Source organism: Limanda limanda, chromosome 12, assembly GCF_963576545.1.
Source record: "Limanda limanda chromosome 12, fLimLim1.1, whole genome shotgun sequence".
Classification (NCBI taxonomy): domain Eukaryota; kingdom Metazoa; phylum Chordata; class Actinopteri; order Pleuronectiformes; family Pleuronectidae; genus Limanda; species Limanda limanda.
Window position 1 is genome coordinate 14,361,454 of NC_083647.1, and position 24,609 is coordinate 14,386,062.

General features: G+C 43.3%; 4 protein-coding genes across 5 annotated transcripts; 2 read left to right on the forward strand and 2 right to left on the reverse strand.

The window, feature by feature from the left end:
* Positions 1-1,417: 1,417 nt before the first annotated feature.
* Positions 1,418-13,368, forward strand: disp2 (dispatched RND transporter family member 2). Its single transcript, XM_061083430.1, has 10 exons — positions 1,418-1,509; positions 5,557-5,698; positions 5,930-6,192; positions 6,282-6,311; positions 6,627-6,750; positions 7,422-7,537; positions 8,030-8,145; positions 8,986-9,083; positions 9,297-9,455; positions 10,075-13,368. The coding sequence occupies exons 1-10, from the start codon at positions 1,418-1,420 to the stop codon at positions 13,366-13,368; spliced, it is 4,434 nt and encodes a 1,477-aa protein (XP_060939413.1).
* Positions 13,369-14,660: 1,292 nt separating this feature from the next.
* Positions 14,661-17,340, reverse strand: rpusd2 (RNA pseudouridine synthase domain containing 2). The gene is made up of 3 exons (XM_061083028.1): positions 16,705-17,340; positions 16,119-16,415; positions 14,661-16,005 (listed from the first exon to the last, which is right to left on the reverse strand). The coding sequence occupies exons 1-3, from the start codon at positions 17,338-17,340 to the stop codon at positions 15,187-15,189; spliced, it is 1,752 nt and encodes a 583-aa protein (XP_060939011.1). The 3' UTR covers positions 14,661-15,186.
* A 753-nt stretch (positions 17,341-18,093) lies between these two features.
* Positions 18,094-20,868, reverse strand: pcmtl (l-isoaspartyl protein carboxyl methyltransferase, like). 2 transcript variants are annotated; one of them, XM_061082657.1, is made up of 9 exons: positions 20,827-20,868; positions 20,404-20,539; positions 20,134-20,238; positions 19,979-20,010; positions 19,774-19,878; positions 19,519-19,639; positions 19,343-19,428; positions 18,966-19,135; positions 18,094-18,730 (listed from the first exon to the last, which is right to left on the reverse strand). In XM_061082657.1, the coding sequence occupies exons 2-9, from the start codon at positions 20,519-20,521 to the stop codon at positions 18,694-18,696; spliced, it is 774 nt and encodes a 257-aa protein (XP_060938640.1). In that variant the 5' UTR covers positions 20,522-20,539; positions 20,827-20,868; the 3' UTR covers positions 18,094-18,693. The 2 variants fall into 2 exon arrangements, with proteins under 2 accessions (XP_060938640.1, XP_060938641.1); XM_061082658.1 differs by having other exon boundaries at positions 18,094-18,766.
* A 144-nt stretch (positions 20,869-21,012) lies between these two features.
* On the forward strand, positions 21,013-23,530 carry ccdc32 (coiled-coil domain containing 32). The gene is made up of 4 exons (XM_061082566.1): positions 21,013-21,108; positions 21,427-21,680; positions 22,418-22,571; positions 22,827-23,530. The coding sequence occupies exons 2-4, from the start codon at positions 21,428-21,430 to the stop codon at positions 23,014-23,016; spliced, it is 597 nt and encodes a 198-aa protein (XP_060938549.1). The 5' UTR covers positions 21,013-21,108; position 21,427; the 3' UTR covers positions 23,017-23,530.
* The last annotated feature ends 1,079 nt before the right edge of the window (positions 23,531-24,609 follow it).

Sequence of the window (24,609 nt, forward strand, 5' to 3'; positions counted from 1 at the left end):
TCAGAAGCAAAAGCGCATGAGTAGCATCTCAAACCTATGACCCAAACATAGATCATTAGTCTGGTCTCTTTGAATTTTTATTGTATGACAGCAACAAAAGTACCTTTTTAATGGCGCTTGTCCAAAAGTTGCTCATTCCCACATTTTGTGTTTCTAAAAAAACACTTTTTGAAATGATATAAACAATAAGTTGTGTAATGGTTAGTCACAAGACAAGCATAAGGGCCATACCTGGGTTGCCAGGTTGTTAAGAATCTTAACTTTTCTATTTGGTGATGCACAAATAATGTCAGTTATTCATTAATATCTGCTGATGCCTCGCAGTTAGTCTGGGAATATCAGAAATATTGGGTTTTGAGTTATTGATTAATGTCAATAGGTATTTAATGAAGGCAACGTGTCTGCAATTGTATATCAAAAAATATATATTATGTTTATCCTTAATTAGGTAAACGTCTCATTGTGATTCAAATCTGAGACCTGGTCAAGAAGGCAGAAAAAAATTGTTATAACATAACACAGCTGTCACACAAAAAACATACATGAGATATCAAAGCTATTTTCTCAATCTTTTTAAATGGATGAATCCCTCACCAGCTCTGACAGTTTCACATCTTTAGATGATTTAAGGAGGAGGGAGCAGCACATTTGAAAGTGCAGGACATGCTGTTTTGGGCTTTTACACATGGATGCAGATAGGTAAGGAGGATTACATGATTTTTCAACCCAATATTTAAGAAGTTTACTCAAGCTAATTAGAAGTAACAGTTGTTAAAAACAAAAAGACAGGGATTTTGCTGTTTGAATGCAGAAATAAATTTGTCATGGGGTTTTTCCTTGCACCTTTATTTAATGAAATGCTCCGATGATCTCAGCCTCTCTTTTATTGATTGCAGCAGATTAGAATCAAGCAAAGTGTCTGAGGACACCGCTTTTACCCATAGACTGGTTTCACCTGAATCACTCCAGCAGTCCATAGTCAGCAGCTGCAGCTCCCAGTGAAGTTATTGTTATCACCACATCACTGGCTGTGTATCTTCGTATAACGGAGCTACAGCAAAAAAAAAAAAACAGGCCCCTGCAGCTGCTGTCGGAGCCGGTTCATCAGGCGCTGCTGCTCGGTGTCCGTCCGCCGGAGCTCCAGCACCGCGGCCGGTTGGACAGCGACCGCAGCGTCCGCAGCATCACGGCGGCTCTGCCAATCACAGCGCGGCTCGGGGCAGATTAACCCAAACAGCCCCGGTGCTGATGCTCCGGTGTGTGCGGTGTGTGTGTGGTTGTAGTATCAGCCTCGGAAACAAGCTCTCACCTCTGATCCTCGTGGACCCGGTGTGAGATGGAGGAACTGCTCGGTGCAAAATCAGACAGAGATCCATGATTCAGATTCAGCTTTTACTCAAGGAGCGTCAGGAGGGAGATGGATGCCTCGATTGCAGGAGAAAGCACGGATGCGATATTGATGGATGATTCTCCCGCAGATGAGAGGGGGGTCCGGGAGGCTTGTCAAAGGTGGGTTTCATCATTTCATCTGTAGCTTCCAGTGGAACTTGTAATTAAATGGCATTTACACGCAGTGGAGTGGATGTGCTTTTACCCTCCTGTGGCCGTTGTGAGTATTGACACTCAGTCCAGCTGTGCTCCTGCTGTGGACAATGGGATCACGCACATGATATGATTTCTGCTCCTGCAATTGTCCCATTGCACTTTCATCATAAACAATGGTGGATTCCTGTTTGTGTTGCACTGCTTGTGAAACCAAAATATGCTCGCGCTGCTGTCAACAAACTTGTCAGAATTAATGTTTGGTTTAAAATATCAAAGAGTATATCTAGTGCTTTTACTGCCTTCTTTAATTGATCATCTCACAAACTGGATTTGATGCTCTTATTTTTGCCTAGCGATATGCAGTGAACAGTATATGCAGCACAAGTGAGAGCAGCACACTCATCGTCTCTCTTTCTCACACTCACACTGGTGTTGACTGGAGAACTGCGAGGCCTGCTCGGTGTCATCGGCCTCCTGCTTCGGCTCTCTGGGTCACTCCTGTCACCCTGTCACCCACTTGATACGGCAGCGCTGCATACAAAACAAAAAATAGAAAAATCAAATGGCCGAGACGTGTCGAAAACGACCAAGGAGCTGGAAACAGCTGAGGTCTGTACTCTTAAGATCAGTCTCTCTCAAAGAAGGATCCTGCAGAGCCTTCGTCCTTTGATAGAAACCCCCTACTGAACCTGAGCTGGCGTCTGTACCTCCTGCATACAGGCTGAGCTCCATTCCTGCTTTCTGTGCGTGATTGACAGTTTAAGACATGTCTGAGGTCATGACACTGACTAGAATCCAGGGAGTTGATGAGGGAGACATGTGCTGTGCAGACGGTGAGAGACAGATTCCTGCAGGCAGACAGAGGAGAGAGAAGTGAGAACTGACAGGTACTCTGTGATTCTCCTTGCTCGAGTCTATTCCATCTCTAAAGCTGCTCTGAGACTCTGTAGTTCAGCTCCAAATACTAATCCATAATTAAACTCAGCTTTTGGCATGGTAACAGTACAGCAAGTACATATGCTGATTATACGACGACTTGTATACTTTTACAAAGCAGACCTTTCAAAGCGTGATACAGCTTTTTTAAAATTTAATAATAGATGTGAATTCTTTTTTTGACCACTGCACATACTCATGGTAGTAGATGAGGTACCTGACTGAAAAAGGAGGATCAAGTATATATTTGATCATATTATTGGACCAAAACAGTCTAGATAATAAATAAATTGAATCTATGAAACAATTTGCCTTGAAAATCTGTTTCATTAAATCTATTAGTCTAAATTTACATTTACATCTACTAAAATCGTATTTACTTATTTTGTTAAATTGTTTTAAAATGGCAAGTGATATTAAGTCCTTTCATTTTGACTGAAACAAGTCAGTCTGACTTAACTGGATAGTTGTGTTTACTCTACATAATCTAGAAATATTCAGAAACGAGTTTGCGCTTTCGTCATCATCCATGTTGACGTTGCCTTCCAGTATGAATTTGTGATAGACTGGGATTATGCAAAAGAAATAACTTGTGCTGAAAACAGAGATCTGTGAGAATTACTCAAATTTATTGGCAGAAAACTTTCAGGTTCTTCCACACATATATAATGGGTATTACTAATAACGCACTTAGATTCACTCATGGTGCCAAAATGCAACAGCAACTGTAACTACCCTAGTTAAAGATAGGGTTGGTAATAATTAGTCAGTGCACTGCTAGGTGCCGACTTTTCTCAAACTGAAGAGAAGTGTGAGCACACGCAGGGTGTACACAGGCAGGCAGGCCCATTAGTGACAGACAGGTCCACAGGCCAATCATACCATTGGACCAAATAAGTGATTGGTCGTGTTTTTTACAGTCAGACGATACTATCAGGATGGGAAGAAGATTTCAACAAATAAGATACAAATTGCTTCAGAAGCAAATGACCAACCCTACCTTTAATTAAAATAACTGAAATACTATTGTTACATACCAGTAACATCTGTAATGACTTAGAATACAACTTTAAATATGTCTATAATAACAATGTCTCAGAGCATGCTCTATCCCAAACATGCGACAATACCAACATTGGATGGTTGTACTGCAGCTCTCATTAATGCCAAGAACACCAGACCAGTTAACTCAAATTAACATACCGTAGTTTTATATCTGTTTATTACATGAGTATGCGACAGTATGCGTAGGTATTACTGTTCACTCTTAAGAGCGGTTTCTAATATTAATCCCCATTGATGTTATTGAACCGCTATACATTAGCTACAGGTGAACTTAAGTCAATGTCGCATGACTCTGCAAAATGAAACCAAAATAACCTTAGTTGGAGCTCATAGTTTCTGCTCTTTCAAACTCTGAGCTCTGAGCCCGTTCTGACATCAGCGGGTGGAGCAGCTCGGTGACACCTTCTGGGATGTATTTTTGTATTCGCCCACTGAAATATTGATGATTCTGCACACATTGGTCTCCTTGTGTGTGTGTGTGTGTGTGTGTGTGTGTGTGTGTGTTTGTGTGAGCCCTGTGAGAAACCATCAACGAGGGATAACAGGCTTAAACACTGTTGTGTTAACCTGCTTTAAACTCTCACTTTACCATAACATGCAACAGAATATCTGTTAAGATTGTGTTAAAGTCGTCGACTGTGTTGACTTCCAAATCATCTTTTGGTGTGTGTTTACTCTCTCGCTCCAGCTTAAATGACAAACATTTGCTAAGCGCTGCTGAGTACACTGGGAGCTATTTATTATTTAGATCATATTACAGCTTTATTGTGACACAACAGAATACGAAGGTTAAGGTCCTCACCGAGCTCTGCTATTAATCAGCTGCACATTCCCCCGGCTACTGTACGCCACGAGCCCAACAGGCTACTCATCATCTGCGCCCCTTATTATGGGATTCAAATAAAACCGTGTGAGGTCATTTGGGCTCTGTTGACTTACTGCGTCGCTATGGTGACAGGACAGGAAGTGCGGTTGCATCCAGCCTGCTGTGGAAAAACAAGCATGTGGCAGACTGTGCAGACCTCACAGCCTCCTTCACTGAGACAACTGGAGCGTTAGTTCAGACTGCTCTGTTTGTTTAGTCTAGCTTCGGAACCATGAGACTCTAAGTGTTTTGAAATTCAAATTCTGGAAGTACGTTAAAGAAGCTGTGACTGAGATCAGAATTAACCCTTTTAAGTTAAACCCTTTTTGAGTTTTCCTTACATTTAGCTGCTTTGAATTGGTCTTTTTCCACATTGACAATATTAAATACAACACGTTCAGTATCAGCTTGTTATATGTAAAGTGAGTAAAACATTCAAACAGGAATATATTTTTCTTTTAATGCTCCACCATCAAATTAATTATTGTATTTTTCATGATTTGGGAATTCAGTCTGACGTGCCTTGTATCTCTGGGAATGTTGGGTTCACTCCAATTCCAAATAAAGTTCCTTGGGTTTGAACCATAGACTGTATATGAGAAGGACGAAATGACTCCTCCGCAAAAACATCTCCATCACCACCTAGTGGCTGGCTGGTCATAAACACTGCCTCCTCCATGTAAGGGGATGGGACGTGGGCCAAAACAAAAGTCTAAGTACACGACAGATAAACTTTTCTCAAAGATGGTCTCTGTCATGTTAGGTTGTTGCTCTCACACTGAATTATTTTCAAATGCTACTTTTTCTGATGTTAGGTTTTGATTCGTTATTTGATGCTATAAAAACAGGGTGAAATGTCACACTTGACAGCTGAGACTGAGTAACGATTGGTTGATTGCGTCTATCACCAGGACCTCGCTCCCGCGGTTCTGTCCCCTGATCACCAGAGCTCAAAATGCGCAAGATGGCAGCGTTCGTACCCGGAATATTAGAGCTTCAGTTCTGGATAATAGGAGGACCATTGAACAGGAGGAGAAGCTGAAGCAGGGATACAGAGATTCCGTAGTGGGAGAGATATTGTAAATCCCAATTTTCCTTTCCCATGCTCATTAATCTCGTGCTCTCCTCTCGTGTCCTCTCCTCAGCGAGATCCCGGTGGTTTCTCTGTGCCCTCCTGACAGCGTCTGCTCTGCCGAGGCCCCGCTGACAGTCATCCAGTCGGAGAGGGAGCTGTGCGACAGCTGCAGCAGCCTCGGCAGACCCTCGTCCTCCTGCCATCTCTATCAAGTAGGACTGAACACTGACTGTACTGTGTGCTGTTAGGGATTGATGTATGAGGGCCCATTAAAATGAAGTCAGAATGTAGAGTTAGAAATAGATCCAGGATTTTGGAGGCAGTGTAAAATACAGCCATTGTGTCACTCAACAGACTGACTGGTATTAGAGACCTGCATAAAATAGAGGACCACATGTAATTTCTGTATATTTGTGTATCCCCCGCTCTCTTTTCTGCTTGAGGTATCACAGGATCGTAGAGCCGGCGCCTATGACTCATCACAGCCCCAGAAATGCTCCCAATGCAGCCGCCAAGGGCCGTGCCACGACTGTCACTCAAACACAACAGGCCCCGGTGGTGAAGGAGGTGTGGTGGTGAAAGTGGGACACGGCTGTAGCTCCTCTCATCAGACGTCAGGTCGCGGCGCCGTCAGATGCCACTGGCTGCACGGCTCGAATGAAGGCGGCACGCAGAAGCCAACACAGCGACACATGGTGACAGTGAGGTGAGTGGAAAGGAGATGCACTGACAATAATTATAATCACATTTATCATTACTATTATCTTAATAAAGTATTTAATACTGTATTAACAGGGATGGGGGACTCTTCTGCTTCCTCAGAAAGTAAGTACTAAAAGCAATTATCACCAGGGCCGGGTCTAGACAGGCATGTATGAGGGGGCAGCCACAAATCTTGAGGGGGCATTGTGCTTTATTATATTATTATTATTATAAATTGGGATTTAGTTTGAGGGGGCACAACATTTATTTGAGGGGGCCAGGCCCCCTCTTGCCCCTGCCTAGACCTGGCCCTGATTATCACTATGAATCCTTAAGGTATTGATTGGAAGTCACACTTTGTCTGATCTTTATAATTAACCTTTGCTCAGAGTCGCTGACGGCCACCACTTCTTCTTCTGTGGTCTTTCTATTTGGCAGTTATTCCCGGGTGATAGTGGACTACCCGTTGGCAGTGCTGGTGGGTTGTGCTGTGCTGCTGCTGGGATGCTCATTGGCCGGACTTTTCATTGGTCCACTGCCCGACTTTTCTGACCCACTGCTGGTAGGTGTCACACAGACTCAGACACACACACAGACACACACACACACACACACACACAGCGTCTACCATCTTCCTTCTGTCAAAACTACAAACCCAACCTCCCTCACCACCACAGGCTAAGTGTTAATTACTGTTTCCCTAATGACTCATGATCTCATCCATTTACTTCAGTCTTGTCTCAGATTCAATAAACAACAGTGAATAAGAATGAATCACACTCTCTGTCATGTTAATTAAACACATCGTCTCACCTTTGAGATTCATCCTTTCCCGATAAACAGTGGATAAATAATTGCTGTAAAAATGTGACAACAACAATGTCCTATTAATTAATAATCTAAACTGATTTACATGATAGAATATAATTTGTGTTATACAAGGATCTTTGTTTTATCCGTATGGGATAACCTCGACAGTTTTTTATGGGAGTTCAGACGAGATATCAGGGAGCTTGTGATGCTGATTAAACATTCAGTGAGCTGCTGTAGAGCATTGAAGGGCACAAGCATTTATTACGCTTCTTTAGCTTGGATGTCTGTGTGTGTGTGTGTGTGTGTGTGTGTGTGTGTGTGTGTGTGTGTGTGTGTGTGTGTGTGTGTGTGTGTGTGTGTGTGTGTGTGTGTGTGTGTGTTGTGTGTGTGTGTGTGTGTGTGTTTATAATCTTTTTTCAGGGTTTCGAGCCACGGGGAACGTATATCGGAGTGCGTCAGTCCACTTTGTCCAAGCTGCAGGAGAACACGGGCCCGGGGAAAACTCTGTCTCCTCTACCTCAGCAGCTCAGTAAAAGGTCAGCAGTGGTTGGTTTCAGAGAGTGCAGGGTTTCTGCACGGGGGTGGCATAACCTTTCTTAGAGATAATACCAATAACTCTTACTTACATGATAAAACTAAATTATCCACCCATCCACCCATGCATACACTGCTTATTAGGGTCTAAAATATTCAAAATCTATTTATTATGCATTAAAGCGTATTCATTATTAGATAGAATAATTACGTTGTTTTTACCATTTTCACATTTGTAACATTTTCATTCATTCATTATTGTTTGCCTTAAATTCGTAACTTTTAACTTTTGTTTTTAAAGGTGCTAGAAAGTAGGTTAATTATTATAATTATTTTGTATTGTTATTATTATATCAACAATAACAATTATAATAATAAAACCTGTCTCCGTAGTTTGCATCAGCTTTCTAGTGACCTTTAGCTCATTGTTTTAGTTGCACAGTCAGCATAGTTAGTGTAAGTTAAGTGTATGTGTGTTTTTACCTGGGCTGTAGTTTTGGGGCCGATGTCGATGGAGACAGCAGCGGTGGACAACGCACCTCAGGACTTCGCTTCAAGAGGATGTTAGCCAGAGACTCGTCCCCGGACTCCTTCCCCTGCGACGCTCCAGGTGGGTCACTCTTGATCAGCTCATAAAACACAGAAACAAGGAGAATACCAAAGACCTCAAAATAACAACCCTGAGCTTAATTATTGGTTTGTAACACAGCTGGCTCCCTGCAGCACACTCAGCAAAGCAGTAAATGTAAAATTATTAAAAACAATGTAAATGAGTGCCTATTCAGCAGCTGAGCTATTTGCATAATAACTGTGAGCTGAGGGCGAAACAATGGAGCTTGTTAGGAGTTAATCAGCACCCCCAGCAAAACAATACAACATTAAAACAACAAGAACAACTTAGGGGCTTACAAAACTTACAAAATGGTGAGATAATAAGAGAATTTGAACTTTAAGTGCAGATTCAAATAGAACAGTTTGCTAAATGTTTTTCCAGAGGCAGATTTTAACAGATTGTCCTCTTTAAGCTCCTCTTTGAAATAGTGAGCTGTTCGATTTCTGTTTGCCTCATAAAACACACAGAAGCTCCCGAATTGATTTATTAGCAACTCATTGACTTGGCAAACCGAAGATTGGCTGTTTATGAAAGCCTTGGCGATGAGAAAAAAAAATATCTTTATCGAGTAATTTTACAGAAAAGTATTAGTTCTATATGTGATTATTTCATTTTTGGATTCTTCTTTTATTTGTCCCCCCACATTGTGTATATGCAAAACTGGATGTACAAGTTTGTAATCCCCACAAGTGATGGGCCTAATGCAATAACATGAAAAAGAAATAAAAACGTATACCACCCAAAAACTTAATTCGGGACAACCATACATTTCTAACCATGATTCACAGCTGCTCATCTTGTAACTGTGCGCTGACTCCATCCGTCTGTCTCCTGCAGGCGAGCGTTTGGCCCAGCTGGTCTTCAGATCAGAAAACTCAGCCAGTCTCTGGAGCCTGAAGGCCATCCACGCCATGTGCGAGATGGAGCAGTCCAGGGTTCGTCTGATTTACTCAGCCCTTCATCTCATCTTTAGTCCTCTTCTTCCTTATCCCTTTGTCATCATCTTCTGTCAATCTCGACTCCTGTCTTTCCCCTGATTCCACTTCATACTTTAAACACTCTGCAGGAATTAAAAACACTACTCTGCGTACCTTTGGTTATTCGTCTGGGCATGTGTTCAAAACATATTTTTCTCTTGTCTGATTCAGATTCGCTCCCAGGCTCAGTTCCAGGACCTGTGCCAGCAGCATGTGAGGGCGGAGGCCGAGGGAACATCCAGGAGCGGCTGCTGTCCGAGCTGGTCTCTGGGGAATTACTTGGCTGTCCTCACTAATGCTTCCTGCTGTCTCAGCCTCACCTCACACCAGGTTCTGTAACCTTCTTTACATATGAAAAATTAAACTACTGCTTTAATTATAATCATTAGCGCAAGGTCAATAATAGATTGCAGTATTTTTATTTCAATATGAGAGGGAATTCTTGACTTTGGAAGCCGTTAATTGACTAAAATATAATCACTTCTCGTGGTTTTACTTTCATCTCCATTGGGTTGGGGGAGAGGTTTGAGTCAATAACTCAATCACTCACTTACGTCAGGTTTTGGTATCAGGCCACAACAGATACTATTGGACTCTCCACACTCATAGTTGTATCCTTTATGAATTTCAGACATATTACATATTTTGCAAATATCCCACGAAAAGACTCAAACCAAGAATGAATTGAACTTATTAGGTTCTGTATGTGAAGTTAAAGCCTGGGATGGAATTCCTCTGTGTGTCAAGAATACATCAATAAGACAAACTGACTTCTTAATCAAATCAGAAACAGTTACTCTAGTTTTTTATGATAAATAAAGCTCCCCGCTGCTGTAAATGACAATATACAAATATTGAATAATAATTTTCATCATCGTATAAATTCTTAAAGTGCACTGATCCTATTGAAGTGACAGAACCTAATTGGAATTTCTCCATCTCTCTCTAGGTTTCTGAGTCTCTGAACCTGCTACGGAAGTGTGCTCCGCACTATCACGAAGGACAACTGGTGGACGCCTGCGTCGACCGACCCAAACATGGCGGCTGCTCCTCCGTTCCGTCTCGCTGCAAACAGTCCCGCATGGTGTTCCAGATCCTGCACTTTCTGGTCGATAAAGACTTCCTCGGCCCGCAGACTGTTGAATACCAAATCCCAACGCTGAAGTACAGCCTTCTGTTCTTACCTGTCAACAAAGGGGAGCACATGATGAAGATCTACATGAACAGCCTTGAAGGCAGGGATCTGACCCACAATAACACCACCATCACCGGCATGGACTTTGGCATCAAGCAGACGCTGTTCAAGCATTACCTTGCCAGAGATTCAGTTTATCCCGTCCTAGCTGTTCTCTGCCTTCTTTTTACTATGGCTCTGTATCTCCAGTCACTCTTCATAGTAGCTTTATCTGTAATAGCAATCATTGGCTCCCTCCTAACGTCTTATTTCTTCTACAAAGTAGCATTTCGCCTGACTTTCTTTCCCCTGGTCAACCTCTCTGCAGCTCTTATCCTCTTAGGAAGTTGCTCCAATCAGGTTTTTATCTTTGCAGATTTCTGGCAAATGCAGCTGTCCCAGAACCCCCCTGCCTCCCTGGAGAAGAGAGTGCACAGAGCTTTGCAGGAAGTCGGCTATTTGATTTTAGCATCCGGTTTGACCTCCGCCGCAGCCTTTTTCTCCGGCTATCTCAGCAGCATCACAGCAATCAGATGTTTCGCTGTTTATCTCGGGACTGCCTCATTCATCAGCTCCCTCCTGGCACTGGTGTGGCTGCCTTGCTCCTTCGTTCTGCGGGAGCGCTACACAAAGGCGTCCTCTGCATCTCTAGCAGTGCAGGGATGGAAACCATGCTGCGCCAAGAACCCTGGCGGCTTCTGGGAAACGAGCTCACGCAAGAGATGCCTCTTTATTCTTGGCCAGAAGCTGAGGGAATTGAGACGAGGGCTCGCGGACACTTCAAATTTGTTATTTCTGAAAATCTTACCTTGTGGAGTGGTGAAGTTCAGGTACATCTGGGTGTGCTGGTTTGCAGTGCTTGCTGCTGGGGGCACATACATGTCCTGCATTGATCCAGGCATGAAGCTGCCCACCTTAGAAAGCAAGGTCAGCCAGCTTTTCCGCTCCAGTCACCCGTTTGAGAGGTACGACGCAGAGTATCGCCACATGTTTATGTTTCAGAGACAGAGAAATGGCGAAGATAAGCCTGTCACAGTAACACTTGTTTGGGGGGTCAAACCCACAGATAACGGGGATCACTTTGACCCTAATAGCAATGGCTCTTTGGTGCTTGACCCAGACTTTAACATGAGCAGACCAGACGCTCAGATCTGGTTAAGAGACCTGTGTGGAAGGGTCCAGAACCAAAGCTTTTATTCCTCTCCCTCAACGGAGGGTACAAATGCAATGACAGACAATATCTGTCTCGTGGAGCAGCTAATTCGCTGGGTGTCTGTCAGACAGTGCTCAGAGAGTGACGACGCCCTTCACTTCTGCTGCAAAGACATCCCTTTCCCCTACCCTCCCAGCATTTTTGAGAACTGCCTCAGTATGATGCTGGCAGAGAGGTATGCCGAGGGCCATCTGGCCCACAGCGGAGGCCTGTACTTCAAGCCAGATGGCCGGGTCGCTGCCCTCGTGTTGGCATTCACGACCACATACCTCTACAGCTTCAACTATAGCAGAACCAGTGTTTTCTACAGAGAAATCCTGACATGGTTTAACAGAGAAATATCAGGAGCGCCACAGGGGCTGGAGAACGTCTGGTTCATCAGTCAGCTGTCTCTTTATGATCTACAACAGTCTTTGAGCTCAGAGACTCTGGTAGTCGCTGGCTTCTCTGTAGCGCTTACTTTTGTTTTGCTTTTTCTAACCACCTGGAATATCCCACTGAGCATTTACGGGACTGTAGCAGTAGGAGGCAGTGTGTTCGTAACAGTCGGCCTCCTGGTTCTCCTTGAATGGCAGCTGAGCGGCATCGAGGCTCTGTTTATATCATCGGCAGCAGGACTGTCTGTGGACTTTATAGCCGACTACTGCATATCATATAGCATGGCTCCTCATTCGGACAAAATTGGGAAAGTGGCACACTCCACCAAACGAATGGGACGACCTGTAGCAATAGTGTCTGGTGCATTTTTCTCCATGGGGATCATCATGTTGCCTGCCACGGCCTTGCTGATCAGAAAACTGGGGATTTTCCTGTTTTTGGTGAAATGTGTCGCTTGTGGATTTGCAACCTTCTTTTTGCAGTCCCTGTGCTGCTTTTTCGGACCTAAAACAAACTGTGGGAAGATCTCTCTGCCGTGTTTTTCAGATCAGACTGATGGGCTGTCGTCAGCAACAGAACCTGGTTCCTCCTCTGCAGCAAACGGAGCTTTTGGCAGATCTAGAGTGAGGAGGAGTTATGATAAAGAAGCAGGTGGCTATCTCTACCCCAACCAGCAGCGTCAGCACAGACAGAATCAGACCGGAGGAAGAGGGGGCCGAGGTCCGGAGCAATACGAGCTGCAGCCACTGGCTTATCGGCTGAGCGACAGCTTTGACAACAGCACCTGCACCAGTAAACTGTCCAACCGACCCTCAGTGCTTTCTGATGAGATTGAGTATTGTGACAGAGATATAAGAAATAGCATGGATGGCGAGGGTGATGAGACAGGCAGCCGTCAACCACCTCCAGCCTTCCAGACTTCATCACCTTACAAAGAAAACACCCTGCGGCCTGGAGGGCTGCCACAAGAGGACCTCGCTAAGGACAAGGTGCTGTGTGAGACATGCAGAGGTCAGTCTGGGGGGGTGACACACTGGGGCAATACATCCTTCTCCTCATCTTCCAGCATACAGGAGACTATAATCAGCCACACACTGGAGACCACTGACCAACCATCTTTCTGCAAAGACGACCAAACCTCAGAGGAGTGTCTCCACTACCCCTCCCAAACAAGGCACCTCTCCTCTCAGTCCCAGAGCTCCTGTGAGGGTCTGGAGGATTCCTGTGAAACGTGCCTCAGTGACATCGAGCCCGGGCCTTCGAACATGCAGCAACAAGAAGGAGACGCTCAGTTACAACCAGGGTACCTGAACGGAAAGAGGGATACGTTACGGCTCTCACTGAAGGAAACAGTTTATGAAACGGGTAAAAAGGGCCGGAGCAGTCAGAGTGAAGACGTGGTTGTATTACCCAACAGTAAGCCAGACTTACCAGATGTGTGGATAAAGAGAGGTGGAAAACGGGAGGATACATGTTGAGCAAAGTTGGAGGCATCCGTACAAACGCTGTGCGTTGAATGCTCTGACTTTATAGTAGAAGGAACAGATGAGCATATAGACGTTAAAAAAGAAACGTACACTGTTACTTTTGTAGATCAGTCAAGGGAAATATAAGCCAACTGCAAATGTAACATGTGAAACATCTGAAAGGTTTTCAGATTTAGCTACAAAGGAGGTCAAAGCATGAGTGTTCCTTCTGTGAAACGGTCAAATCAAAGCATGGCTTGCTCAACGTGGCATTTCCAGAAAGACAAAAGGTCTTTTATGCCACATATTCTCACTAATGTCTCTCTACAGTAGCCACAGTGTTGTCATGATGAGCACTGCACCTGCTGCTGCAGAATTTACTTAGTGCCTGGACATTTTTAACATCTGCGCCTGCACAGACTGGGTTATCGACAAATAATAGTGTCCTGTGTGTGCAGCTGCTGGCCTTTCTCCATGGTGGCACTGACCTAAATGAGCCATACATTCATGGACTCAACAATAAAAGATACACGTACAGTAGAGAAAAAAAGGTGCATTACTGTATGCAAGTCTGTGGGGGAAGACTCAAGCATTATCACATGTAGAGTAGCAAACAACTGTCAGTTGATTTTGCACTTTGTGACAATAATGTACCGAAGATCCTTTGTTACCATGAAGCAGGAACATGTCATTTGTGGCGTCACGGCTTGAATTGCATTAAATGTTTGACTGTCAAGTCGTCTTTTTGTTTATATGTCAGTGCCAAACATTTTTATGTTAACTTCCTGTACGGATTCTAAATTGGCAACGTGGTTTCCAAGGCTGCTTCCAGACATGCAGGGATCTAAGTCAGCACCCACAGCTTAGATGTCACATTACACAAGTCTCAATACCATTTCAATAAGGGTATTTATAACATGAGCAGCATGTGCCAAATGTCTATCAACAGGTTGTTTTATAAGCTAAAACAAATGTCTGTGATTTGTGCAAAAGATGTCCTTTTAAAAATAATAAGAAGTGTCTATGATAGTAAATATGATGTTGAGTGTAAAAGTGGTGTTGGAGGTGCAGTGTTGTTCCTGGAACTTCAATAAGGAAAGATATATATATATATATGAAATGTGCCTGTGACCAGGTTATTTTCAAGTTTTCTCGCTGTAAGATGTATTTTCTTTTAGAATGATGTGACAGTTCTTTAACAAGCTCAGCAGAATAATCTGCATTTTAGATAAATGAAGAAGGAAAAAGATGCCACCACTGTTTTTCACAAAGCTGGAATAAAATGAATCAGTTATTTTCCTGCAGACTGGCTTTTTAATTTGTTTCAACATTTGTTTGGGGTACCAGAAAGATTAAAGGCCTATAAGGTTCAAATTAAAACTATATGCTTGACATTAAAACTGTAAACTGGGAAAGAATACAACAGCTTTTTCTGTTTGTCTGTAAGGGTAAAATAGCCAAAGGAAAACATGTTTCTACAGGTTAAATTGTAGAGGAAGCAGCATACAAATACTAAATTCCCCACAAGGTATTGATAAATTATCAAAAGAAAAAAAAAGTCCAGTGTGTAGGATAAAGAGCGACCTATGAACAGAAATGGAATTTAATATTTAAATTAGGAATCTTTTAGTGTGCAATCACCTGAAATTAAGAATTGATGCGTTACCTTAAGGCCACCGTAGTTTCTACTGCTCGTGTGGATGAGAAGCATAAAACAAGTGGAAGTCAGCTCATCCCAAAAAACATCTATACAACTGGAAGCCACTAAATCCCACACACTGAACCTGTAGAGTATTGAAACCTAAAAGCAACAGTCATGAACAGATTTCATCAGGTCGATTCTTCAACCCAGTCTTCTTTGGCCCAGTCGGGTGAACGTGTGGAATATTCAAAGTCAGGTCCTTTGTAGCGTAATGCATGTAGATACATGATGAGCTCCTTCTCTGTGGGATCTGGTCGTACGAGCTTACATTCACTACACAGACTATCTCTGATCACTTCAGGAGTTTTCTGGGAACTGTCCGTTTCCTCTGTTTGATTTCCATTTGACTGGATCTGAGATTCTTGGAGGGAGGAGCTGTTGGTGTTTGAGTCTGTGCAGCCCTGTTTCACTTCCTCCACGGTCATGCTGCTGGAGGTGCAACCTGTTGGCATCTGTGTCTGAGGAGCATCTTCGCTCAGCTCAGGTTCAGATTTAACATCCGGCTTCTCACATGTCTTGTTTTTTTCTGCCTGTTGCCTAATCGCAATGCCGTCATCCTGCATATCCAAAAGGTGTAAGCTCTCCTGGGATCGATGTTCCTCTACCAGAGCGTGCAGCAGCTCCTCGTTGCTCTTCCCCACCAGTCCGCCCTTGCCCCTGCTAGGACCCCACGCTGAGGATCCATAGATGGGGTCATTGGAGATGGGGAAGCCCAGGAACTGGAGGTGGACCCTGATCTGGTGTGTGCGGCCGGTCAGGGGTAAACAGCGGACAACGCTGGTTTTTCCATTAAAGCTAAGCCTCTGGAAGACAGTCCGGCACTCCTTCCCCTTGGGGTCAACCCGACAGATGCCGATTTTGAAGGAAACGATGAGAATGGGCTCCTCGCAGGTCACTTCCCCCTCTGGAAACTCCCCGTCCACTCGGCACACGTACTCCTTTTCAAGCTAGGAAAGAGACTAGGTGTGAGGACCTTTTGAAAACTCAAAGCTATATTTGTTTATGTGGGGTACTGAAAATTTGCCTAATCACCTGAAAGTCCAAACCTTCTTAAACGTACCTGTCTGTCTCTCACCAACTGGTCCAGCTTCTTGGACGCCTCCAAGGTTCTGGCAAACAGCAGAACTCCAGAGGTGAGTCTGTCCAGCCTGTGGACAGTGTGGAGCTCAGAGAAGCCTTGTTCTTTCCCCAGGATGAAAATCACAGTGTTGTGGCGAAAGCGACCGCAGGGGTGGACTGGGATGGAGGCAGGCTTGTCCACCACCAGCACTTCCCCGTCGTCAACCAGCACCTCCAGGGGCCTGCCCACCACCGGTGGCTCGTGGCGGTGAACAGTGTTTCTCAGGTGGTCGTTATTCTGTGGAGAGTACAGAATAGATAAGAAACTTCTGGAGACTGGGAGCAAGTGCATATATGACTCAGCACATTTAACGTCATAGTTGTTTTTTGATAGCATATTTAATAGAGGATTAATCTTTGAACATCTGAGTCACTCACACGAATCTTGCAAGAAATATTCTATCGATATCATTATGCATTTTATAATGGGGTAGTAATCAAAGATGTTTACGTATTAAGATGTAGTAGTATTGTGAAGAAGTATTGTGTAGTATTGTTGTGTATTGCTGTGTAGTGCTGACACTGACCCTGAGCACCACGGACAGGTCCTCCACCGGGGTCTCGTTGAGCCGGATGCGACCCTCCTTAGCGGCCCGCTGGTAGAACTCCAGGGGCTCGGCTCGGAACTCGGTCTCGAACACCTCCAGCAGACTCTTCCCGATCCACCGACCCTTACAGTAGGTTTTAAAGTCGAAGAAATACGGGCGGACTTTGCGGAGCCCCCCCTCGAAGTAGTAGGAGGTCTCGGAGTAGTGCTCCTGGCTGAAGCTGACCCCGGGGTTCCGTTTCTGCGGGGGAGGGATGTATCTCTCGCCCGGACGGAGCTTCTTCCCCCCGGCTCCTCGGCGTCTCTTCCCTCGGCCGCTCGCCTCGGGTTCTCCCGGCTCGTTGCCTTTACGTTTGCCGGTTCCTGCTGCCTCGTCAGCGGGGACTCCCTGCAAGGACACCGGGCTGTGGACCTCCTCCTCCGGGGCAGCAGCCGCCTGCTCCATGGTCGAGCTGCTCTGTTGACACCGCGGAGCAGGAAACAGATGATTCCCAGTTGTGTTAACGTTATGGGATAAAACGGAGTGTTTGAATGTGTAAAGTACACGTTTATTAACCGAGAGGAGACACAGTGAACTACATTCACCCAAAACTCTCCCTACAACACTCACGTGCATCGCTCTCTGGCTAGAGGTCCTGTCAGAAGGAGACGCGCGCTGATGACGTTAAAATGTAGTCCATCAGACGAATCTGTAGTCCAGTCGTGTTGCTTCTTCTTTTCCTATGATTTCAATCCCTTTCTTATCAAACCATTAGCGACACCAACTGTCCACAATCTGAACTTAATTAATACATTTACACCAATGTACAAAATAATTATTAAAAAGATAAAAACATTAAGAATAAACCAGATATACTACTAGAAAAACTTTAGCAGTTATATTAACATTAAGGATTGGATAACCTGCTCATTCCAATGAGAAACTAAGCAGAGGAAGAAGATTGACAAATGATTGTGTGTGTGTGTGTCCGTGTCATTCTATGTTGCTTTTGATACACATTTCAGAGAAAACCATCGTATTTTCTACTTTACTATATTGAATGTGTGCAAAGGCCACTTGTAAAATGTCATGAGTGGATATGAGTTCCAAAGACTAGGATACATCCAGCTTTCTTAAATTTTCTTACATTATTAAATTCTTCTCTGAATACCAATGATGTCTGAAAACATAATGTTTGTGTATAATATTGCATTGGTGCACTGAAGGAAAAAAAAATGTATCTAATGTTTACTTCTTCTGAGAGTAAAAACATTTCTAATGATTATTAATTCCTTTACTGTAATTTATCTTCTCATGAACTGTTTCAGTTTCTCCCTCTCTCATACACACACACAAAATTATTTTCACATAAGATTGACAATCAATACATTATCCATATAGCAGGTTTTATTAATAAATCGGATAAGTGTACACATAATTACAATGTTTGTATAGTTTAAGTGAAGTGCCTCAGTTGATCAATGTTTGGCACAACGCCCACTCAGTTCTACAGCAACAATGTCAAACCGGACATTCATATATTATATGAATAGTTCTTATCACAAAATATATATTACTTTGTTAATTTGCTTTGAAATCGCTAGGCTTGTATTAAGGTTTATCTTTATGAGTTAGTGCATTAATGCCAAAGCAAATGAGAATACACCAATTATCAACTCAGTGGAACACAGACTGTAGCTCTTTATTATGCTGTACTTGCAATTTGGAACTTTATTGTCTTAACCATGAATAATAATGACTCATTTAAACCTTTTTTGTCGTCAGCGATACTCTAACCAGTCTCTAACTGACTCCATGCATCCTGGTGGAAAGGTCATTAGTCCAGCGGTGGTCGCATGCTCTTTTATCTCTCCTGGAAGACAACCTTGTCAGGCGAACAGAGGGATGTACTCCTTCTTCGTTGCTAGGTGACAACGCAGTGGGGCAGATGGCCGTTAATTCTGGAGCTCGGTGAAACCTGGAGGAGTGCTACAGAGCCCCGGAGACGCAGCACCAACGCCATCTCCTGCAGGGGCAACCACACTGCAGTCAGAGCTCACCTCTGGGGAGAGAAGGAGGGATTGCATGTATGCCATCATGAACAAGTTACTGGAAGGAGGTGGAGTACGTCTTGACTGAATAATATAGTAAGCGGTTAGAGAGGTACCTAATGACCTAATATGCAGGTTTTTGTAAATAAATCTATCTAAATCACAAATTTTGCTTTCATATCATATGTATGGGGTGTATTGGTGAAATACCTGGGCCATTGATACCTCTTGTCGGTCAGGGGAACGTAAACCACTCCCATCAAAGTTTTCTTGAGGAAGGTCCCGTCACTCTGTCGATCATACTGCTCTAACACCTGACTTCCACCATCGGGACCCACTGGGAGAACCAGCCGCCCGCCTGGCTTCAGCTGCTCCAGGAGCTTTCACAAGAAAACAGGGATTCAACATGAGCGGGAGACACAGTTCAAAAGCCTGTTTCCAAGTCACGGCAGAGACCTCTTAGAAAATGACTTTAACATTCACTTCACAGAGAAAGGGGCTTTTTGTGTGGGTGCTTAATTAGTCTTATTCTCTTCTTTTCTTTTCTACCCTGTTTTCACAAGTGTAAAAACCCTAGGTGTGCTTACAGCTTTAGGAACAGTAGGTGCGGCTGCACCAACGTGAATCGCATCATACGGCGCTCCGTCTGGGAATCCCTGCCTTCCATCCCCCTCTGAGGACAGATGTAAGAGTGAGGTTTAGTAGCTGAGCAGTTTGAGGATTTCAAATGTGAGCTGGTTGGCCTTGACACTGCCTGACTCACCGATAAGTCTGATGCGTCCAGAGGAGAGCAGTTCTGGCTCGTCAGCCTGCACGTTTTTTATTGACCTTTGAACCAGTTTATTTATGTGTTCGATACCAACCACTCTTCCACTGGGTCCTGTCTACACACACAGACAAAATTTGAAAAATGAAGTAGTTGCACTCAGTCATATATTTTGTGTCAACTCATTTGAGGGCAAATCTATTAAATAATACACTGAATTTAACAAATGTGTCACGTTTCTGTAGCACTCACCATTCTTGCGAAGCAGGCAGTGAGGTATCCACTTCCTGATCCCACATCCAGAGCTGACGCCCCTTCTGTTAGTTTTTCACTTAACAGCTCTAAAGCGTGAGCGTGCTGTCAAACCAGGTCCCACGGGAAATATTCAATTAATCATGTCTGGGTTTAAGGGAATTATTTTGTCATCTTTAATTTCTTCTGAGACTGTATGACTCACCATGTGTGGTGCACTGATAGTCGCTCTGTAACCTGTGATAAAAAACAACACCATAACACAGTCACATCTGCGCTCACTACTTTACAGCCCAATGCAGCAACTCATACAGGCAAGCAGGAGTGTCTCTGTGTTTACAAGGTGATTGGAATTGTTACCTATGGACTGAGGGGAGTCTGCATAAGGATAGTCCCGAGAGTAGAGTCCTCTGTCTGTGGCCAGCATGGCATCAAACACTCTGTCGCTGCGGATCACACCGTGATCTACAGGAGAGAAGAAGAGGAAACAACACTGAACATACACAATTTAACATGAGCTTTCTCTGTGTGGGAAGAAAAAACACACATCTCTGCACTTTTTAGATGAAAAAATGTATACAAATTTTAATCAGACGTGTGAAATCCAAGCTGACGTCTTGAGTCCTTTACCCTTGAGCCTGTTGATGAGCTCTGGATGCGTCTTGCCGCTGGACATCCACGCCATGGTCCTGGACAGCAGCACCCCCATAGGGAAAGCCACGACTGCCAGTCGCAGCGCCAGTCGCATCTCCTACCCTGGCTTTGCCTGCAGAGACATGAGGGTCAGATTTTCGTTTGTGCAGGACATTGACATTTAATAATCTGACTATATCCTCCATGTGATGATGCCAGAGACAGATCTCATCGTTTGTAACAGTGTTATTGCTCGTTTACCAGCAGACTGCAGCAGAATTAATGCAATGGTTCAGGTAGCCAACGTTTAAAAACAAGTTCTAAACCAATTAAAATCTCTGAACGGCTACAGATGCACACATCGCTTCTTAAAACAGTCGTGAACAATGTAAATCTGCAGAGGTCAGGGAGCGTGTTTACCTTCGCCACCGCTTCTTCCTTCCCACTGACACTTCCTGGTCCCATCCTCAGCAACTGACCAATCAAAGGCAAACGTTCTCGTAGGAAAGCGTTCTGAGCCAATCACGTCGCAAAGCTTCTTGACAGGCGGATGTTATGTTCAATCACGTGCATCCCAAATACGGAAGTGGGCTGTCGCTCCGTGGAGCTGGTGGATGATGGACGCAGTCAGCTAGCGAGGCTAAATCTTCGACTCCATACATCAGTGGACTTTACAGATTATTCCTCGATTGTTTTACTCAGGTGAGATGTGGAGAAGATGAAAAGTGGAGATGACGAAGATGTGTTTTATTTAACTGCAGTGAAAGCCCGTGAATAACATGTGAAATGCATAAACCAGTGTACAAAGCAGGCTGGACACCAGTGAGCTAAAGTCTGTTGATGTAGCCTGAATTAAGCTATGCTCCTGGTTTCTCTTGTTGTTGTGAAATATGCATAGTTTCCATTTCCGTCTTTTTGTATCAACATATCTGAAGATCGTGGCTGTTTTTTAATGCTACCGGAAGGCTGCAGATGGAAACATGCTAACGCTAAGCTGATGGTGACATCTGTGTTTCCCAGAATGAGCGACGTCTTCGACAGCCAGGAGGTCCGGTCCAGCGGGGAGCTGTGGACCGAGATCTGCTCCACCCTGCTGGGGCAGCAGCTGGAGGCCGCTCCGGAGGACGAGAGGAACAACAACATCGAGTTCAATGACTCCTTCCAGCCAGCGGCACCAGGACCAGGGCAGCTCAATGGTCACATCAACGGGATCCGATCCTCCGGGGCCATATGGGAACCCATGGAGGATTCTGAGATCTACATAGCTAGTTTAGGTAATGTCCTGCTTCCCTCTGTAACTCTGAAGGGCTTTATTTCATCCATCCACCGGATCAGACCTATCCCTCATATTTCTTCATCACTTCATCTCCTCATCATTCAAGATTCTTCAATAGCTGCAAAATCTGCTCCAATACACTTCGTTTTTCTCCTTTATTTTACATGATCGGTTTTTGTGCCTTCATTGAGGATGCATCTGAGTTGTTCTCAGCTAACCCACATGCAGTTCCAATTGTTGATGTTATATATTGACGTATTTAAACTCAGCATAAATAGTAGTCAAACAAAACAACTAAACAATTATATTTTGTATAGTTTTTCAAAATGAAATTCAACTTTAATTCTTACCATATTAAATATACAACTAAACATATATACTATATATATGTGCTAAATATCATCGTGCAACTTAACTTAATCTTTTTTTATTTGAACACTAATGGTTGTTGACCTTACATCTGTTGTAATACATACATGGCATTGTAATTGCAACCTCACATATCACTGTATTAGAGGCCAAATAGTATAAAATGTTGAAAGCAAAATTTTATATTGTGGCGTGTGTTATTAATATCTGTGCCTTTTGATGGATTTGTGTTGAAAACCCAAACTGCTTTGCACCTTGTGTTTACACTCTGAATTTTGAAAATGAGTTGTTGCCCATTCAAAGATGTATATTTTAACTTTATTGTCAGATGTTAAAAATGGTTGTCGTGCCCACATTTTGCTGCAGAGAATCGTCTGAAGAAGTTAAAGGGCCAAACCAGTGATGTGACCTCCAGGGACATGCTACGCTCGTTGTCTCAGGCTAAGAAAGAATGTTGGGATAGATTCCTGCACGACGCCCAGACCTCAGAGCTTTTTCAAGGTGGTGACTTGGATCAGAAGTAAGACATGGACTTAATGTAACACATTATCTTGGTGAAGGAGTGTTTTGCTATGTGACTGTCTACTGCTCTATTAAATCCAATATACTGCATGATAAATAATGAATTGCAGACACTCACTGGTCTAGACAACATAAGTATTTAATATTTATTTTGTTTCAAGGATAATAAAGTCCTTCCAGGCCGTAGAGCAGTTTAGGTAGTCCTCCAGTCTTCTTAACACCCTTGATTTTTTTGTGCACCTCCCTTCTACAGTGCCCTTGAACACTTTAAGAGGTGGTTGGTCCCTGAGAAAGTGGCCATCAGCGCAGAGGAGCTGGAATATCTTCTGAGACCAGCCCATAATAACGAGCAAGCCGGACCAAACCAAACACAAAACGCAGAGGAGACAGAGGAGGAGACACACAACTCTGAGGAAGATGACGCTCACAGTCCAGAGAAATGAGTGTGTTCAAAACAGACCAACTAATCTGGATGGTATCAAGCAAGGACGAGCCTGTGTTATGTCATATTGCTGTTTTTGGCCCAGGCTTTTATTTGTGGTCAAAGAGGTAATTACAGACATTTATCATCCTTTGTATCCCCAGCAACTGTATTATTCAGTCGTGTCCTTTCTTTTCTTTTCTATTCATCCTTTCGACTTGTAATCTAGCAGCACATTTAACATCTCGTCTGTGTAATGACTCCTACTTTACTTCTCTACACGAATAGCTCGCTACCTGAAACAGACATGCAAACATTTCAGTATCATGTTGTAAATAAGACTCGTGTGACAGAAGCAGGGCATTATCTTCCAGAGACAATATTTTCTGTGTCTAAAACTGTGACAGCTAAAGAAGAAATACTCTTGTGATATGATCCTGAATCTACTGTAACATATTGTGTAACATCTTTATTATTGCCATTGATTTTACATAATGACATTTTACCCATGCCTCAATAAAAACAAGTACAACTGATTAGTTTGTCTCTCTGATTATTGTGAGCAGGAACAAGTGCACTGTTATATTAACCCCAAGGGCTCAAGTACAGCTGAAACGCAAAAAAATAGAATATTCTTAGACACAGAATTTTGTGTACGCATGTGTGTACTAATCTATTCTAGTGAGGCCCAATTTGAGATTGAGACTACAGGGATAAGGACATGTTGGATAGATAATGAGACAAAGGTGGTTCAGAATCAGAAATACCTTTTATTGAGGTGGCAACAAAGAACCCTATTTTATTCACCTACAGTGTTGTAGACAACTATCCCACAAATTGGTCAGATAATACAGTCAATACTCTCCAAAAAGGATTACACATTAAATGTAATACTTCATGTAATAAACTCTTTCAAAGGCTGAAAATATTGACAATAAAATGAGAAGGATGTGCTAGTTTGGAAGTGAGTTTGCAATTCCCTCATTGAAATGTCTTTGATATGCTGTGTTTAGTGATACTGATTTAAAAAGAGGATGGCCAAAATATAAGTACCTTGCCTCTTGCTTATTGTCAGCTGGGATTGGATCCAGCTCCCCTTGATTGAATATTTTATTTAAGCCTCGGAAGACACATTGAGGGATAAGACCCTCATTTACAATGGTGCCGAGGGTACAATAAAAAAAGTTGATACATTAAAAGTTAATACATTGAATAAATAGGAATGAAATAAATTTTCATATATATATACACAGTAATACAAGGTATAAAACAATTCGTCAATAAAATACTATGGCCAAGTCAGCTGTACATGAGACCAGACTCGAGAACTCCGTCAATGAAACAAATGAGCGCAACTTTAAAGATTTTTGGATCTCATTCCAAATGTAGGGTGCTTTATAACAGAAAGCTGTCTTCCCCAAGTTGATCTTAACACGAGGCAGATGTAATGAAAGCCAGCTCTGGGAGCGGGTATTGTAGGTATTACAATTCCAGCTGATGAGAGAGGAGAGATATAGTGGCAGTAGCCCAATGATTGTTTTGTAAATATAAATCTTCCAATGACCATCCCTTTTTTCAGACAGGGCTGGCCAGCCAACCTTGTTATAAAGAGTAC